The sequence below is a fragment of the Electrona antarctica genome, assembly GCF_951216825.1.
Source record: "Electrona antarctica genome assembly, chromosome: 13".
Taxonomy (NCBI): domain Eukaryota; kingdom Metazoa; phylum Chordata; class Actinopteri; order Myctophiformes; family Myctophidae; genus Electrona; species Electrona antarctica.
This window is the reverse complement of record NC_136794.1, coordinates 44,389,574-44,404,343: the sequence shown is the minus strand read 5'-3', so window position 1 is coordinate 44,404,343 and position 14,770 is coordinate 44,389,574. Positions and strand designations below refer to the sequence as shown.

The window sequence follows — 14,770 nt, the reverse complement described above, 5'->3', positions numbered from 1 at the left end:
TGGCATTGCAATTGAACATCAATGATGACGTTTAGGTGAAAAAAGATCACAAAAAAAATTATATTAATTAATTAAAATAATATGTTGTATTATTGCAACGCTGGGGGTTACAGGGTGTTATAGGGCAGGGGTTCTCAACGTTTTTGGCCGGGGACCCCCGGAAATGCTTTGGCAATGTCTCGGGACCCCCGCCCCGCCCCCTCCCGACCCCCAATATAAATTGACTGCTACAATAACCTTAAACCATTTTGGGCGGGAACCCCTTTTGGTGTTTTAAGCATTGTTATAATTTAGCTATTGAAAAATAGCAGATCTACAAGCTCATAGTGCGCCACCGAGTGGCGCGCTACGAGCTTGTAGGTCTGCTATTTTTGAAAAATCGTGAAAATAAAATTTAAAAATAAATCTTTTTTTTGTTTTTTTTTAAACAATTTGGGGACCCCCTAAAATAATTTGGCGACCCCCCGAGGGGTCGCGACCCACGGGTTGAGAACCCCTGTTATAGGGTGTAACTTAAATATAATCTTATGAAGACATAGCACTCTATAGTGTATACGCATAGTTTAATTATATCTTCCCCTGTTAGACGGATGAACCCCTGTTGGTGTTTTAAGCATTATGTTATACTAACCATTGAAAAATAGCAGATCTGCAATTTTTTTTTAATCATGAAAATGTGGCGCAAATCTTTGATTATATATTCTTTCAGAGCAAACGTTTTCAACTCAAATATTTGCTTCTGGGAGGAGGGTCCCTGGAACAACATATGTGACCACACGCGATATAGAGCCTGCCATCGCGGGGGTGGCAACTGTCGAGGACAGCTGAAAAACTATTTTCTTTGTCCTTTTTTATTTTTCTGTCTAAAATACTCTGAAGCTATATTATTATTCATGTCATGTTAGAGCAGGTCTGAAATAAATGTCAGAGCTGATATCGACATATAAATATGAAATAAATGCTTAAACATGTCACTATGTCTAATGTTATAACCATTGGGTTAACCAATGCTAACTAGACATACGGCTTCCTTGCTAAAGTATGCAAATTCCGCTAAAATCCGCCTTTTTGTACACAATCGTTTTGGAAGATAATACTAGTCTTTTACTAACTGGCTAACAGAAATAGCACAGAAAGAAGTATTAACAACGATATTTTGTAAAAAGTGTGTTTATTTTGGTCCGCCTAAAGCTAATTCATGCTAATGTTCCAGCTGGGGGCACTGCTGACCACAACAATGGAAAATGCGGAAATGGCTTCCTATTTCCAATAGTAGAAGAAGAAGACTCGAATGAATGTATTGTAAACATTGTAACATTATGTCACCATAACGTGGTTATTATTAGTTGCTTTGGAATGTACCTGCCATGAAAATTAAGGTCATAATAACGCAGATCGCATCGATATGTAATATAGCGCGATAATGTACTTGTTTTAGCTACACGATTGATATCAATATATTAGCTAAATGTAGCTAACGGCTATCATTGAGGGGTTGCCAGTTTCTGCGAGAGAAATAAGCAACCCGGTATATGAAAACAAGCCCAAAATAAGCGAAAATAGCAGATCTACATGCATACAAACAACACAAATCTTGTGTCTGGCATAAATTATTTACAGATGGGGGTCTGCAGACAAATAATAATAATAACAGGCTAATGAAACATTAAGAGAAGAGCCAAGAGGGCACAATTTGTGCTGGGAGGGTTTGAGAGCAAACTGTCCTGTTGTCTGTTGGTTACTGTTTTTTTAATTATGTGTCCATAATCAACTACACTTTAAAAACAAGCCCAAATAATCAACTACACTTTATTTTTGTCAAATACATTTTTATTAACAGGTTATAAATTATTATAAAATTGGTACAGTAGGCCTATGCATTATTCTTCTTTAGAAACAAGGCCAACTAATTATAATAAGCAGACATGGCAACACTGCTGGTTGACTAATGGAGGAATGAAGGGAAAACAGCGCCCCCTAAAGTCACAGATCACTGAACTAAAGCTTAGAAGTCCATTTTCTCTGCTTGGTCTTTTTTCCACTACTCCTGCAAGACATTTTTCTATAAGCCATATCTCCAAAACTGGTGGATCAAACTGAACAACCAATACGTCAATTTGAAGCTATGATTCCCTGCTTTCATATGAAATGAAAAAACGAAAATTAAAAAAATTCCAATGGCAGTCTCTCAGTCAAATTTGGTCACATATTTTCAGATGGCGGTCGGCGGCCAATTACATACAATTATGGGGTCCTTGACATGAACATGTTTGAGAACGACTGACATAGAAAACTGTCAGGCATTTGTAGAAATGTCCTCAGGTCTAAATGGGTTAAGAGCGTCTGATAAATGCCTAAATTGTAAATTGTACACAGTATACATTCTACTACGGAGAAATACCACTTCAAATATGAACTCAAACGCTGCAGCTCAGAGACAACAAGTACCCTTTTCATCAACGGGAAATTACAGGGAGAGAGAGGAGAGAGAGAGAGAGAGAGAGAGAGAGAGAGAGAGAGAGAGAGAGAGTGTAAGTACATATAGGCTAGAGCCTAGTACACTGTTGCTTTCTAATCCTATTCCCACTCTCTCCACCTCCTCTGTGACGAAGTGCTGTGCCCATCCCCTTCTGAGAGAGAGAGAGAGGTTGGGGAGCTGCACAGAGAAGGCAGTTCTTTGCGCTCTGCTCTCGGGCGGTCAGACTCTCGGTGAAGACCTCTCACTGACTCTCACACTCGCTGGCGTGGAGTTCACATACCGGCGCGGCACGCTGACAGAGAACTATTCTATTTTATTATTTTCATTGTTTTTCTTTAGTACACGAAAGCGCGCGCACTCACACACGCACACACACAAAGAAAGCACGCGCTCTCCCAACTTTGAGGAGGAGGAGGAGGGAGGTAAGGTGTGGAATGGAATGGAACCTCAGTAGCATGGAGAGTGAAGTGAGACAGATCAACCCAGACCTGCTGCAGCCCAGCAAGAGCTTCAAGAAGACCTCGCAGGTAGGAACTTCAGTCCTGGACTCACTGTGTCCGCTCAACGCTTTCATTTACTCTCTCTCGTCTCGCCATTAATTTGACTCAGACTCGTGTTCGCGTCTCGAGTTCTAATTTTTTCTGTCTTAATTTGACTCGGTGGACCTGACTCGGGACTCTCTCCCCAAACGAGTCCACTCGAGTCACTGCAATGCCATTAAATAAATGTATTATACAGGGCGGCTGTGGCTCAGGAGGTAGAGCAGGTCGTCCAATGATCCCTGGGTCGGCGGTTCGAATCCCGGCTCCTCCTGTCCACATGTCGAAGTGTCCTTGGGCAAGACACTGAACCCTACATTGCCTCCAATGAGTCAGTCGGTGTGAGCTCGCCACCATTGGTGTGTGAATGTGGGAAGTGAGGACGCTGGCGTCGACTGTTCGCCGCTTCACCTCCCATGTATGAATGAATTAACCATTGTAAAGCGATTTGAGCACTTGGAAGCGCTATAAAAATGCAATTCATTATACCCAGATTATATCATTCACATTGATATTATGAGGAGTCCATTCACATTGATATTATGAGGAGTCCATTCACATTATTATGAGGAGTCCATTCACATTAATATTATGAGGAGTCCATTCACATTCATATTATGAGGAGTCCATTCACATTCATATTGTGAGGAGTCCATTCACATTCATATTATGAGGAGTCCATTCATGTTATGAGGAGTCCATTCACATTCATATTATGAGGAGTCCATTTCACATTAATATTATGAGGAGTCCATTCACATTGATATTATAAGGAGTCCATTCACATTGATATTATGATGAGTCCATTCACATTAATTATTATAAGAGATCTGTCTGGCGCTTATAGCACAGCTGGCACGCCTGCCAGTTTTCTGTACCTATCAAATAAGAAAGAAATTATAATAATCTCGCCTTCTATAGGTCTCGACTTGGACTCGACCCCATCCCACACTCAGTCTGTACTGTCTCGACCCCGTCCCACACTCGGTCTCGACCCCGTCCCACACTCGGTCTGTACTCTGTCTCGACCCCGTCCCACACTCGGTCTCGACTCGGACTCTTAGTTGTATCCGTTGCATAGCAACCTAGCATCATTCATACGTTGGTGAAGAGCGCCATCTATCGTAAACCGTGCCGTAAAGCCGTGTCAGTCAGTCGTTGTATCTGATGTGACGTAACATGACGTGCTTTGGCAGTAAATGTGTTCAAAGTCAAAGTCCTACTATTTGTAACACACATTCACACAGTGACGTTTGTTCTCCGCATTTGACCCCATCTCTTGGAGCGGTGAGCCGGAGCCGTGCCGCACTCGGGAATAATTTGATTAGTTGATTTGACCCCCCAAAATACAACCCTTGATGCTGAGTGCCAAGCAGGGACTGACCCCCCAAAATCCAACCCTTGATGCTGAGTGCCAAGCAGAGACTGACCCCCAAAATCCAACCATTGATGCTGAGTGCCAAGCAGGGACTGACCCCCCAAAATCCAACCCTTGATGCTGAGTGCCAAGCAGAGACTGACCCCCAAAATCCAACCCTTGATGCTGAGTGCCAAGCAGGGACTGACCCCCCCAAATCCAACCCTTGATGCTGAGTGCCAAGCAGAGACTGACCCCCAAAACCCAAACCTTGATGCTGAGTGCCAAGCAGTGACCGAAACTCTGAATATGTTCGTAGATGGCAGAAAAAAGAATTAACTGTATTAACTGTAGTTACCTCTGATATTAACTGTATTAACAGGGAACCATCACGCTGAACGTGGGGGGCTTTCTGTATGCGGCCCACCGCTCCACGCTACTGTATTAACTGTATTAACTATTTAACTCTATATTAACAGGGGACCATCACCCTGAATGTGGGGGGCTTCCTGTACGCTGCCCACCGCTCCACGCTGCTCAAACACCCGGGCTCCTTGCTGGAGGAGCTGGTGAGCGGCAGGAAGGCCGTGACGCACACTGACGCCATGGGCCATACCTTCATCGACCGCGACGGCCCCGCCTTCCGCCACGTGCTCAACTTCCTGCGCGCCGGCGAGCTGCAGCTGCCCGACGACTTCCGCGAGTCGGCGCTGCTGCGCCGCGAAGCCGACTTCTACCGCCTGGGGGCGCTGTCGGAGGCCGTGGCCGAGTGGGCGGAGCAGAGGACCGCGCGGCGTGACCCCGCCTTCCTGGAGATGACGGACAGCCACGAGCGATCGCAGGTTAGAGAGAGACGCGCGGTAGTTGAGATTTACTATGCAACGTTGCGACCGATGTCGGGATCGGCAAGCTGTCCTTCTCACCCGTTGAGATGCATGTTAAAGGGATTGTGACATAAAACAATGTTTTAGTAATTTCAAATTCAAAACCAACCCGAAGCATTAGCAGTACATGTAGAGTGAAGCTATGAGTATACACTATAGAGTGCTATGTTTACATATTATGCAATTATATTATCTAATTTACATAAGTTGGCCTTTGCATACATAATTAAAGGAGCATTCAGTGATTTTGGTGATTTGGAGAAAAAAAACGGTCCACCCGGTAACAAGATGTGCACATGCACACGCTCTACAGTGGGGGAAGTACAACAGACCAACACCACGTGCACCAAGGCCCGCCCCACTCGATCATGATTGGAGGAAGGCCCCTCTCATCCTGATTGGATGAAGGCTTTGCCACCCAAAGCCCAAACCGAAACTAGGGTTTTTTGACGCCAGGGGTTAACTGGGGACAGGGAGGAACTCCTTATATGGTCAGCGCACTATATAGTAGGGAAGATTATCCAAAAAATAAATAAGTGATATTTGAATTAAGTGAAATCACTGAATATACCTTTAAGGTTGTCGAGGCTAGGGCAAGTGCTACGGACTATAAGATGGAGTCTGAAGAGGTGGGTTTTTAGACTACGGTGGAAGATTGGGAGTGAGTCTGCAGTTCTGACTGCAGTGGGAAGTGCATTCCATAGTGTTGGAGCCAGAAATGATGTTGATGCCCTTCCGCTATTGGCTCATACTAGGACATGTGACGTCGACCCCCTCCCCCTCGATCCCATGCCCCTATAGGCTCATCCTGTAGGACATGACGTATGTGTATGTGCATGCACGCATCCGCCTGGGTGACGGCAGACTGCTGGACGAGCGCTGGCGCTTTGGCTTTCAGCTCCATATACAGATGGAGGCGTGATGTCACGAGGTGTGACCATAAATGGAGGTGTGACGTGAGATACGAAAATGCAGGTTTTCATAGTAAATGCGACCTACAGTCGCAACAATTACCCAAAAAGACAAATAAAAAAAATATGAATAAGTAATAATATCATGTATCGTGATACTGCTTGAAAAAAAAAAACATTGTGATATTACACTCTGGCACTGGGATGGACACTTTGATGTCCCCCTTTTGATACACCTGTGACAGGTATCAGTCAAAAGAGAGACATTGAAGAGCAAGGACGGGTGGGGTAGGATCAACATATGGAATGTCAGAACGGGACAGCTCCATATATGGAGATGGAGGCGTGATGTCATGAGGCGTGGAGATGGAAATGCAGGTTTTCATAGTAATAATAACCGCATGAAAAAAAGTATCGTAATGTCATGTATCGTAATGCTGCTTGAAAAAACACCGATATTATACATTTTCCATATCTGCCCCCGCAGGGCCTCAAGGTGTACTGCAGCGACCCCGCCTTCATAAACAAGGTCAAGGGTCGCCTGGTGCAGATCTCCAAGAGCCGCCTGGACGGCTTCCCCGAGGAGTTCGAGGTGTCGTCCAACGTGATCCAGTTCCGCCACTTCATCCGCTCCGAGCCGGGCTCGCGCCTCGTGCTGAAGGAGGACAGCACCTTCCTGTGCACGCTGGACACGCTCAAGCTGGAGACCGTCATGCTGGCGCTGCGCGCCGGCTACACGCTCATCACCTCGCTGGACAGCACCAAGGGCTCCGTCACGCAGGCAGAGGCCCTGCACTTTGTCAAGTAGTAGTAGGACGAGCAACGTCCCCTTATCATTCACTAAACTCACCCACACAGCTACTGCTGTTGTCCTGCGGCGTCCCCTTATCATTCACTAAACTCACCCCACACAGCTACTGCTGTTGTCCTGCGACGTCCCCTTATCATTCACTAAACTCACCCCACACAGCTACTGCTGTTGTCCTGCGACGTCCCCTTATCATTCACTAAACTCACCCCACACAGCTACTGCTGTTGTCCTGCGACGTCCCCTTATCATTCACTAAACTCACCCACACAGCTACTGCTGTTGTCCTGCAACATCCCCTTATCATTCACTAAACTCACCCCACACAGCTACTGCTGTTGTCCTGCGACGTCCCCTTATCATTCACTAAACTCACCCACACAGCTACTGCTGTTGTCCTGCGACGTCCCCTTATCATTCACTAAACTCACCCACACAGCTACTGCTGTTGTCCTGCGACGTCCCCTTATCATTCACTAAACTCACCCACACAGCTACTGCTGTTGTCCTGCGACGTCCCCTTATCATTCACTAAACTCACCCCACACAGCTACTGCTGTTGTCCTGCGACGTCCCCTTATCATTCACTAAACTCACCCCACACAGCTACTGCTGTTGTTCTGCAACGTCCCTTTATCATTCACTAAACTCACCCCACACAGCTACTGCTGTTGTCCTGCGACGTCCCCTTATCATTCACTAAACTCACCCACACAGCTACTGCTGTTGTCCTGCGACGTCCCCTTATCATTCACTAAACTCACCCACACAGCTACTGCTGTTGTCCTGCGACGTCCCCTTATCATTCACTAAACTCACCCCACACAGCTACTGCTGTTGTCCTGCGACGTCCCCTTATCATTCACTAAACTCACCCCACACAGCTACTGCTGTTGTTCTGCAACGTCCCCTTATCATTCACTAAACTCACCCCACACAGCTACTGCTGTTGTCCTGCGACGTCCCCTTATCATTCACTAAACTCACCCACACAGCTACTGCTGTTGTCCTGCAACTTCCCCTTATCATTCACTAAACTCACCCCACACAGCTACTGCTGTTGTCCTGCGACGTCCCCTTATCATTCACTAAACTCACCCCACACAGCTACTGCTGTTGTCCTGCGACGTCCCCTTATCATTCACTAAACTCACCCCACACAGCTACTGCTGTTGTCCTTCCTGCGACGTCCCCTTATCATTTATAATTCACTAAACTCAACCCACACAGCCAGTTTTTGTTGTACTACAGAATCTGACAGTGTACTACTGAATCGTTTACCTTTTACCGTAGGTTTGGACTCTCGAGTCTCGAACGGCGCTATTTTCTTCAACAGTGGGAAGCATGGACAGAGTGGCGCTGGCTGATGACATCAGAGAGAAGCATGGACAGAGTGGCGCTGGCTGATGACGTATCAGCAACAGCGTGGCTACGTAACAGTTGACGTTATGAAATGCGAGTCAAGCAGCCTCTGTCCAGACAATTCAGAATCACGCCACACAGCGATTCAGGCTGGAACCCAGGCTAAGGGACATGGGCTTGCGTGGGCATGGAACTGGCAACAGACCTTTAAAGATGTTTAAATAGTACTACACACACGACACGCGCTCCACCCAGAAATCTCCTTGCGTTTGAGTAAACGGTCACGCTCATGGTTTACAGATTTTAGGTCCTTTCAGACAGGCATCGATTAACGTAGACATTGCCGCCTGGATCACAGACAGGTCTGCTCCAGGTCTGCTCATGAGGGTCTGGATCACAGACAGGTCTGCTCCAGGTCTGCTCATGAGGGTCTGGATCACAGACAGGTCTGCTCCAGGTCTGCTCATGAGGGTCTGGATCACAGACAGGTCTGCTCCAGGTCTGCTCATGAGGGTCTGGATCACAGACAGGTCTGCTCCAGGTCTGCTCATGAGGGGCGTGACAACGCAAGCGCAAAAACGTAAAGAAACGAGCACGTGTGTGACACTTTCACAGGACCACGCAAATACGCTTGCGTTGTCGCCCCTCGACTGTACTCCGTGCGTACAGAAAAAAGAAAACGAGGGGTGTCATTGAAAATGAATTACTTTACTAGGGCGCAATCTCGCTCGAACGCACGCCCATGCGCACAAACACGCGTGCACACACACACACACACACACACACACACACACACACACACACACACACACACACACAAGTGCATTTGTATAATTTATCCTATAATCGCTTTGTCAAGCCTTGCTGTGAACAGCCTGGATGTGGCCTGTTATTACCGTGGTTGTACTACGTGTACACTGTGAGTATATTTGCTGTAGTATCTGTCATACGGTTGTACTCCGTGTACACTGTGAGTATTTGCTGTAGTATCTTATGTACTGTGCCTGACAGAGGTACAGGTTGTTGAGGGAGTGCCAGTTTACACACGTTTCAGCCTATTTTACACGTTGGCGTCGTGAGCTTGTACATCGGCTATTTTCAGAACATTTGGAGAAATCGTTCTTGACGTGAAAACAAGTCAACTGTTCTGTGGATGTGCTACTGTAAAAGTGTAAAGCTACTGCCTTCATCTTAGAACCTTCATAATAATATCATATTATATTGATATTGTGATAGTTAGAATAGATGGTCTGAGATGTTCTGGCATAAGTGTTTTTATGTTTCTGCTTTTAAATCAGCATTAATTTGTATACTTTCAAAAAACGATCAAAAACGTCAGTGTTGAGGTATTTTGTGGAAAGAACATCCTGATATTTTGACTGTGTGCACCCATATCGTCCAGCCCTTATTACTTGCATGACTGTAGTAAGGCCAGGTACCACACAAGCTGACTTCAGATCATGACTGTAGTAAGGCCAGGTACCACACAAGCTGACTTCAGATCATGACTGTAGTAAGGCCAGGTACCACACAAGCTGACTTCAGATCATGACTGCAGTAAGGCCAGGTACCACACAAGCTGACTTCAGATCATGACTGTAGTAAGGCCAGGTACCACACAAGCTGACTTCAGATCATGACTGTAGTAAGGCCAGGTACCACACAAGCTGACTTCAGATCATGACTGCAGTAAGGCCAGGTACCACACAAGCTGACTTCAGGTCATGACTGTAGTAAGGCCAGGTACCACACAAGCTGACTTCAGCTCATGACTGTAGTAAGGCCAGGTACCACACAAGCTGACTTCAGATCATGACTGTAGTAAGGCCAGGTACCACACAAGCTGACTTCAGGTCATGACTGTAGTAAGGCCAGGTACCACACAAGCTGACTTCAGATCATGACTGTAGTAAGGCCAGGTACCACACAAGCTGACTTCAGGTCATGACTGTAGTAAGGCCAGGTACCACACAAGCTGACTTCAGGTCATGACTGTAGTAAGGCCAGGTACCACACAAGCCGACTTCAGGTCATGACTGCAGTAAGGCCAGGTACCACACAAGCTGACTTCAGATCATGACTGCAGTAAGGCCAGGTACCACACAAGCTGACTTCAGATCATGACTGCAGTAAGGCCAGGTACCACACAAGCTGACTTCAGGTCAAAAATACCTTTTTTTTCCTGTGATGCTATTTGCTACTGTCTCCAGATTTAGTCACATTTAGTGGGGCGGCTGTGGCTCAGGAGGTAGAGCAGGTCGTCTAATGATCCGTGGGTCGGAGGTTCGAATCCCGGCTCCTCCTGTCTACATGTCGAAGTGTCCTTGGGCAAGACACTGAACCCTACACTGCCTCCAATGAGTCGGTCGGTGTGAGCTCGCCACCATTGGTGTGTGAATGTGGGAAGTGAGGACGCTGGCGTCGACTGTCCGCCGCTTCACCTCCCAATATATGAATGAATGAACCATTGTAAAGCGCTTTGAGCACTTGGAAAAGCGCTATAGAAATGCAATTCATTATTTTAGTCATCTGAAAGGTGACAACCTGGGGAGAGCCACGGACTGACCTCATGCTTCCTTCAATGCATGAGGAGTCCAAGCTGCTTAACCCATTTTGGGCGGGAACCCCTTTTGGTGTTAGCATTATGTTATGCTTTAGCTATTGAAAAATAGCAGATCTACAAGCTCTACGAGCTTGTAGGTCTGCTATTTTTGAAAAATCGAAGAACGACTGACATAGAAACATAGCTTTTTCAGAAAACTGTCGGGATGTAGAAGACCTTTTTAGAATCTGATCTCAGGTCAAAATGGGTTAATCTTTTCACCTGACAGGAGGTTGAGTTTCCCTGCACGGCTGGAATAATTACTGCATTATTCCAACCTGTTATGTCAGGAAATCTCGCCTGTTGCATTTTGCTTGACAACTGGACGGAAGCATAGCAACAACGGTCGCACAGGGTGGAATCAAATGGGCGTAAAGAAAAAAAACGTTCTCTTCTCTCACACATGCCTGGCAGGCAGCCAAATGGACCGTTATGGGTCTGTAACGCTGAGAGTTGTAACAAACGGAACCAAATCATTTGGTTCCATTTGTACACGCTCAGAGTTAAATTAACATTGATTTTACAACATGAATTGAGGTTCCCAGAGATAGAAATGCCATTAAATGGGGAGGTCTGTAGCCTAATGCATGTCAAACTGGGGGGGGGGGGGGTCCTTGAAATTAAAATGGTTGAGAATCAATGCTAGAGTAGTACAAATCTTCTCTTATCCGGGGGTCCCTGGCATATCATTTCAAATGCAGGTCCGCGGGCTAATAAGTGTCAATTTGGGGGTCCTTGAAATGAAAAGGTTTGAGATGCACTGTCGTAAAGGGCTTTGAATGTAGCATGAAGCATGTTTAACTGTATGATGAAACCACCGTGTGCTAGCTTGTTTGTGTCATAGCGCCGATGTGAGCCTTTATTAGCGTATAACAGGGGTGGGCAACTGGCGGCCCGGGGGCCACATGCGGCCCCCACCTTCACTTAATGTGGCCCTCAGGTTAATGTCAGCATACTGATATAATATTGGTTTCCGCTGTTACAATTCCACAACATGCAAACATGACCCGCTTTAATTACTTCCGTCTAAATTAGTAGCTCAATGCTCAACACAAGTCTAATTAAAGGCATTTGAAATAACATAATTCCAATTCAGGATTCCAATTCAAAAATTCAAGATTTCAATTCGAATATAGCAAAAATAGCCGATCTACAAGCTCAAAACGTGTGCTTGTAGATCGGCTATTTTTTCTACGACAGTAATTATGGCCCTAGGGAGTGGGTGTGGAAATATAGCGGCCCTCTCCATCGTCAAAGTTGCCCACCCCTGGCGTATAATGTGAACCTGAGAACACTCACCCCATGGACAAACATTTCACTGTCCAATGTGAAGCGTTTTAACTTTTCAGCGTGCCTCTTTTTTTCTGTTTTTCAAATAAAAGTCGCTGACAGGAACACGTGTCTCTGAGTATGTTGTCCAGTAAGCAGTTGTGGAAAGAGTACCGAAATGTGACCGTTTCTGACCGAGGCTAAGTCATTGATTTTTTTTTCTTCGTTTTTTTTGTTTGTTTTTTCATGTCATGTGAAAGCAGGGAATCATAGTTGACATATTGGTTGTTCAGTTTGACCCACCAGTTTTGGAGATATGGCTTATAGAGTAATGTCTTGCAGAGAAACAGCGAGTTGAGAAAACAGGCTTGAAAGGTTCACTTCTGTGGTCTCTAACATTACACCTAGCTACATATTTAAACATTTATTTCATATTTATATGTCTTCTGTGGTCTCTAACATTACACCTAGCTACATACGTTTAAGCCTTTATTTCATAATATTTACATGTCGATTTCAGCTCTGACACTTATTTCAGACATGCTCTGTTATGTGAAGAGTCTGCCTGTGCTATTAACTCATCTTGGATAAAAAAATTAAAAAACAGTTTTTCTCCTCTCCTGAACAGTTAGTCTTGTTTTCTCCTCTCCTGAATAGTTGTCTCCACCAGGCCGAAGGCATGGGGAGAGAGTATGTTTTGCACTCCGTCCGTGTGTGTGTCCGTCCGTCCGTGTGTGTGTCCTTCCGTCCGTCTGTGTACAGCTAATCTCCGGCACCGTTAACCCGGCCGATGCCAAACTTTGCACACACACTCCCTGGATGCCAACGATGAACCTCTGCCCCACATTTTCCAGAACGGCCAGTTATAGCGCCACCATGAGGCAGCTTTTCACATTTTTGACCTACAACTGCACCGATCTGCGTGAAACGTTGCATGCACACTCCCTAGAGGCCAAGGACAAACCTTTGACCTGCATTTTCCGCATCTGCCTTTTATAGCGCCACCAGGAGGCCGACTTTTGTAAAACACATTTTTTGATATTACTCCTCCAGATTCTGTCCAAAAATCTCACAAATCGTTACACAGTATCTCTATGGTCATGTGCTCAAGTTGGATCTGTCCGATATTTCATATTCCATCCTAATTGGCTATAATTGGCTTTCACAGTTTGCAAGATTGCCCCGTTTTGAACAATAGCCTCAAATCATGAACGCAGCATGCAATTTACGTGAAATCTTTCACACTTTTTCTTACTAGGCTGAGGAATATATCCCACCCTTTTCACATTGGCCTGTTATAGCGCCACCAACAGGTTGATTTTTGCAAAACACATTTTTGGAACAAAATGCCTCAAATCATCAAAAAAACAAAAAAACATCCTCCTAAACATCCTTGCCAAACATCACACACACTCCTATCCTCCTGGTGGAGACCTGTGCCCGGAAGGGCACTTTTTCTAGTTAGTCTTGTTTTCTCCTCTCCTGAACAGTTAGTCTTGTTTTCTCCTCTCCTGAACAGTTAGTCTTGTTTTCTCCTCTCCTGAACAGTTAGTCTTGTTTTCTCCTCTCCTGAACAGTTAGTCTTGCCGCCATGACTGTCTCTGGATCAAAAAGAGTCGCAAATGATTTACTTAGAAGAAGCAGCTTATGTTAGCAGCTTACGTTTATCTTTAAAGCGATGCGATCAAACATCACACTTCACATCCGAAACTCAGATGGATGGTCAAAACCACGGACAGCGCTGCATTTTTGATAGATAACAGACAGCAAAAACTCTACCTTATATGGGTCTATGTGCCACGCACTCGTCCTTGTGCCAGGGGTGACGAAGGCTTTGCCAGGCAACCGGGACAGGACTAATAAAGGTTTGTTTTCAGTGTAGCCGTTTCATTTTGATATGAAGCCATGATATTGCGGCTTTGGCAGACCACAGGTCTTGATTACCGAAGCTGCGATACCGTGGCTTTGGCAGTTAAGGAATTAAATATCCAGTGTTGAAGTTATTTTTGAATCTGTCAAAAAGGAAACTAATCTACAATTCTCTCAAGTTTTCATCATGACTCATACTGTACCTCAGGGAGAAAGATTGACGTATCTACGTACCACAATATGACATGAACGCAAAGTTCTACAAAGGATTACAGAGAAAAACTTTTGCACACCTAGAGTGTAAAGGCTTAGGAGCAGGAGCGTGGGCACAAGTGCACGTCGATAATAACACAGAAACATACGCGCCCACACCGTTTATCTGCTCGGTACGAGAGGACATTCCGACCCTGCCACGGACACAAAATGAGTGGACAATGATATTAACAGATACACATACAGCCCTGAATGGCCACAACAGGTCTGTAACTCTGAGTGTTCAAATGGAACCAGAAACTAAAGTGCTGTCAAAAACTGTTTGAGTGCAACAGGGCACCAGTACTATAGTACTACTGCCCATGTAACACCCGGGATTCAAACTCGGGTCTCCCGTGTGAAAGTCCAACCTCTTATCGACTAGACCAAAGGGTTATCCCTATGGACCGGGGGAACTATTAGACTATTGAGGCAGAG

At 45.5% G+C, this 14,770-nt stretch overlaps 2 protein-coding genes across 2 annotated transcripts in view; one reads left to right on the top strand and one right to left on the bottom strand.

Annotated features, from left to right (window-relative positions):
* The window catches only part of LOC306935842 (general transcription factor IIF subunit 2-like), a 105,387-nt gene that overhangs the window by 38,586 nt on the left and 52,031 nt on the right, over nt 1-14,770 (bottom strand). The gene's annotated exons all lie outside the window — the stretch shown is intronic.
* On the top strand, nt 2,908-6,978 carry kctd4 (potassium channel tetramerization domain containing 4; the record flags this gene model as incomplete). The annotated part of the gene is made up of 3 exons (XM_079519106.1): nt 2,908-3,006; nt 4,855-5,217; nt 6,658-6,978. Exons 1-3 carry the CDS (start codon nt 2,914-2,916, stop codon nt 6,976-6,978), a joined length of 777 nt encoding a protein of 258 aa, XP_079375232.1. The 5' UTR covers nt 2,908-2,913.